We start from the raw sequence: 4,295 nt of genomic DNA, 5'->3' as shown, positions 1-4,295 counted from the left end.
CATTTAATCCCAGCACTTGGGAGGCAGAGGCAGGTAGATGTCTGAGTTTGAGGCCAGCCTCCTCTACAGAGTAAGTTCCAGGACAGCCAGAACATGGAAAAAAACAAAAAACAAAGAAACAAAGGGATGTGTGTGCCAATGAGCATATCACAAGTTATGAGGGGTAGGTCAGAGGACAAACTTTGGGAGACTCTTTCCACAATAAGAGTCCCAGGAATTGAACTCAGGTTATCAGGCTTGTGTTAGGTACCTTAGCTAGTTGAGCTATCTTGGCAGGACTGAGAAGTTATTCTTCAGTAGCTGTACTTGATGGCAATTCTATTCTAAATAAATTATATGTTCAATGGCAACACATTGCTAGTATGTTAATGACTAATAACTAGGATTTCAAAATAAAACCTAGAACACTAATTGCCAAAAGTCAATGCATACTGTATAAATTTATGTCAGTTAACTAGGAATGCAATAAAGAAAAAAGGGGGGATATAATATAGAAAAGATGAGATAAAAGGGTGGATTTTTGAATCTACTTTTTTAAAAAACTTATTTATTCATTATGTATACAATGGTCTGCCTGCATGTGTCCCTGAAGACAGAAGTTGGCACCAGATCATATTACTGATGGTTGTGAGCCACTATATGGTTGCTGGGAATTGAACTCAGGACCTCTGGAAGAGCAGTCAATACTCTTAACCACTTAGCCATCTCTCCAGCACCCTTGAATCTACTTTTAAACAACCACTGGCCTCAAATATTTTATATTAATATGGATTTTTGTATATGATATAAATTTAAGGTCTTTTTGTTATACTGTGTATACATATAATGTCTACTATTATTTAAGGTATTTTACCTATGCAACTCTTTTAAAAAGGTTATGTAAAGTTTTGGTATTTCAAAGTTATTTAGGATATTAAAAAAATATAGGTTAGCAGTTAGTCATCTGTAATAATCATGATTTATAGTCATTCCTGGTATGTTTTCAAAGTCAAACAAAGATATATTTTAAACAGATGGTCTTCAAACACTTCAAAGACCTGTTTTAATGACGTAAGACTTTATATGACAATGAGACATGTTTGTTCCTGGCAGAACCAATTCTTCATAAAAGGATGAAGGGCATCAAAGAACCTCCATAAGGAGTTTGTTTTGTGACAAAAGCTAGACATTTGAGTAAGAAACTGCCCTTGCCTCGATTGCTGACAGTATGCTATTCAAACTGGACAAACAGGACAAAATAGAAAGCAAATACCAAACTTTGTCAAGACAAGGTAAGACAGTCCTTCAAAATTCCTGCTTTATAACAATGTCTGTCATATATTCTAGTCCTGTGGCCAAAGATAAATGCCCCAGCATTACAGAGGAACATTAGGGTGACTGTCCAGACAGTCAGATGTCCCTGCCATTTCTATAGTTTTGGAAATTGTTTGCTCTGCACTTCTGGTTTACTCAAGTAATATTTTATCCTTCTTGGATATCAGATGGAGCTGAAGACAAGACAGTTTTCACTATCGTTAAAGAGAAAAACTTACTAAAGAGATGCAAAATATATAGGTTGAAAAACAAAAGCTTAAGTTGTTTATCTAAAAAGATTTTTTAAGATCTAAAATTTTTTTAACAGTGGTAATAAAAGTTATAAAATGGCTTAGTTATGAGACTTTGGGCTAAAATAGGATAGATAATTCAGTACTTTCTCCAACTTTGCCAAATACAAATGAATTAGACATTGTGAGTATAATTCCTACCTGATAATTGTTCATATTGTATATAGTTTTTATTGTGTTAGAGTTAAAAATCTTTCCTTTTTAGACAAAAAGGGGGTAGTGTTGCAGAATAATCTCTTCATATACTGTGAAGATGGTTTAATAAAAAGATGAATGGTCAATAGCTTAGGTTTCCAGGCACAGAGGACACTGGAAAGAAGGGCAGAGACGAGGAGACACAGAGGAAGCAGGATGAGGTGGACAAGCCTCATAAGAGCTAGCTAAAAACAACGCTCAGCTACCAGCTGAGGTTTCATAACTATTAAGGATTCTCCATGTGAGTATTTGGAAGCTGGCAGGCAGGACAGTAACAGACTCACTACAATTGTAGCTCAGTGGTACAGACGTTGCTAACATCCAAGGGGCTAAAAGGACCCACCCCCACTATTAGACAGGAAAAAAAAAAGCTAAGTTGATAAAAGTGCTTGCTGCACAACCATGAATACTAGAGTGTAGATTTCAGCACACACCTGTAACCTCAGCAGAAAACAAAGGGCAGGAGGACTGTTGAGACTTGTTAGTTTACACCCTAGCTGAGAAAACACAAACCCCAGATTCAGACAGGGGTTAGAGAGGACAATACCAAAGCTCTCTTCAGAAAATCACACCAAACATACATATACACATAGACTCACAGATACATGGGCAAAAAACACATATGCAGCAAAAATAGTAATAAAAAGATTAATCAGGGGAAGTTGTGGTGGCTGAGTTTTGAGGCCTGGAGAGCTACATACACATAGTGAGAATCTAAATAAGATGTATGAGGCTAGAGAGATGGCTCAATTGTTAAGAATACAACTGTTCTTCCAAAGTTCTTTTTTTTTTTTTTTTTTTTTTTTGCTTTTTCGAGACAGGGTTTCTCTGTGGTTTTGGAGCCTGTCCTGGAACTAGCTCTGTAGACCAGGCTGGTCTCGAACTCACAGAGATCCGCCTGCCTCTGCCTCCCGAGTGCTGGGATTAGAGGTGGTAAATGCCACCACTGCTCGGCAAAATTTTTTTTAAAAAAGTTACCTCAGGAATATGAATGAAAAATGAAGGCAACAGTAAGTATTCCCACTTCATGCCAAGTTTTTGAAATTTCTTTTTTTTTTAATTCTGAGCACACTTAAGAAATTTAGGGGTCTAGGAAAGATGGCTCAATAAGCTAAGAATGCATGCTGCTCTTCTACAATATAAGTCTAATTCCCAACATGCTTATGAGGTGGCAGACAATCACTTATAATTCTAGTTCCAGGGAACCTGATGTTCTGTCTTTCAAGGGCACCCCTCTACACACACAGCATATACTCAAAAATAGTAACAAAAACCAACACCAAAAAACTAACCCCCACAAAAAAAGAAAAAAATTAAATATATCTGATGCATATAAAGAGAATGATAAAGAATACTTAAGGATAAATCATTCCGTACTTAAATTACAATTTGACCACTAAAGTTTTGAATGCCTATAATAAGCTAAAATTCAAACAGAATTTAAACATTTTTCCAAAGCTCATGTATGTGTGTGTGTGTGTGTGTGTGTGAGTGAGAGAGAGTGAGTGAGAGAGAAAGAGAGACAGACAGACAGACAGAGATGAGGATGGAGACAGCATTAAAAGAACAGAAATATGTGAAAGAAAGCAAAAAGATAAAAAGCATACTGTTTTACTTCTTTCAGAGTGACAAAATTGATGACACGGTGCTAAGAATGCATGCTGCTCTTCTACGATAAAAACATTCTGAAATAAATAAATAAATAAATAAATAAACAAAACAAAACATTATGTCGGGCAGTAGCAATGCATGCCTTTAATCCCAGTACTCAGAAGGCAAAGGTAGGTGGATTTCTGTGAGTTTGAGGCCAGCCTGGTCTACAAGAGCTAGTTCCAGGACTTGGGATAGTTATAGAAAAACCCTGCTATGAAAGAAATGAATGAATGAATGAATGAATGAATGAATTCTGGGCTAGAAAGATGGCTCAGCAGGAAAGAGCAATGGCTGAAATTCCAGAGGACCCTGGTTCAACCCCAGCAACCACGTGGACGTTCACAACTGCCTCTAACTCCAAGATCTGACACTCTCACCCAGACATACAAGCAGGCAAAACAGCAATGTATATAAAATAAAAATTTTAAAAATCCTATCATATATTTTCTGAACTTCCAAAAGATTTTTAAAGAAACAGCTCAAACCTGAACTATAAAAGAATAAGTCAGTAATAACTTCTTTTCTTTTCTTTTTTTTCAAGACGGGGTTTGACTACCAAGTGCTGGGATTAAAGGTGTGTTCCACCACTGCCCAGCTCAGTCAATAATAATTTACTGTCATTCAAATTTAAGAGATATATAATCCAAAGAACATACATTTGAAAAATACAGCTTCCTTCTGATCATCATAAAAAAAAAAATACAGCTTCACTATTTTATCCATCTTCTATGGTACCTACCTTTTGGGATTCTTGCTATGTGAGCGGGACCTAAAAAAAGAATATCTACTTTTAGAAAAGTGACTATATAAATTTTTAAACTGGAACATTGTACTTGTAAATGA

General features: G+C 36.1%; 1 protein-coding gene across 8 annotated transcripts in view; it reads right to left on the bottom strand.

The window, feature by feature from the left end:
* Nucleotides 1-4,295, bottom strand: part of LOC101986322 (putative RNA-binding protein Luc7-like 2) — a 58,515-nt gene that overhangs the window by 6,206 nt on the left and 48,014 nt on the right. For 6 of the 8 annotated variants that reach the window (XM_005365841.2, XM_013353251.2, XM_026788573.1 and 3 more), the window contains one exon: nt 4,192-4,221. The exons of the other annotated variants lie outside the window; for them this stretch is intronic. In XM_005365841.2, the coding sequence (XP_005365898.1) occupies nt 4,192-4,221 (30 nt within the window). The remainder of the gene's footprint in view (nt 1-4,191; nt 4,222-4,295) is intronic. 8 annotated transcript variants of the gene reach the window in all.

Source organism: Microtus ochrogaster, unplaced genomic scaffold (assembly GCF_000317375.1).
Source record: "Microtus ochrogaster isolate Prairie Vole_2 unplaced genomic scaffold, MicOch1.0 UNK4, whole genome shotgun sequence".
NCBI lineage: Eukaryota > Metazoa > Chordata > Mammalia > Rodentia > Cricetidae > Microtus > Microtus ochrogaster.
Note: the sequence above shows the minus strand (reverse complement) of the source record. Positions and strands in the feature narration are given on the sequence as shown.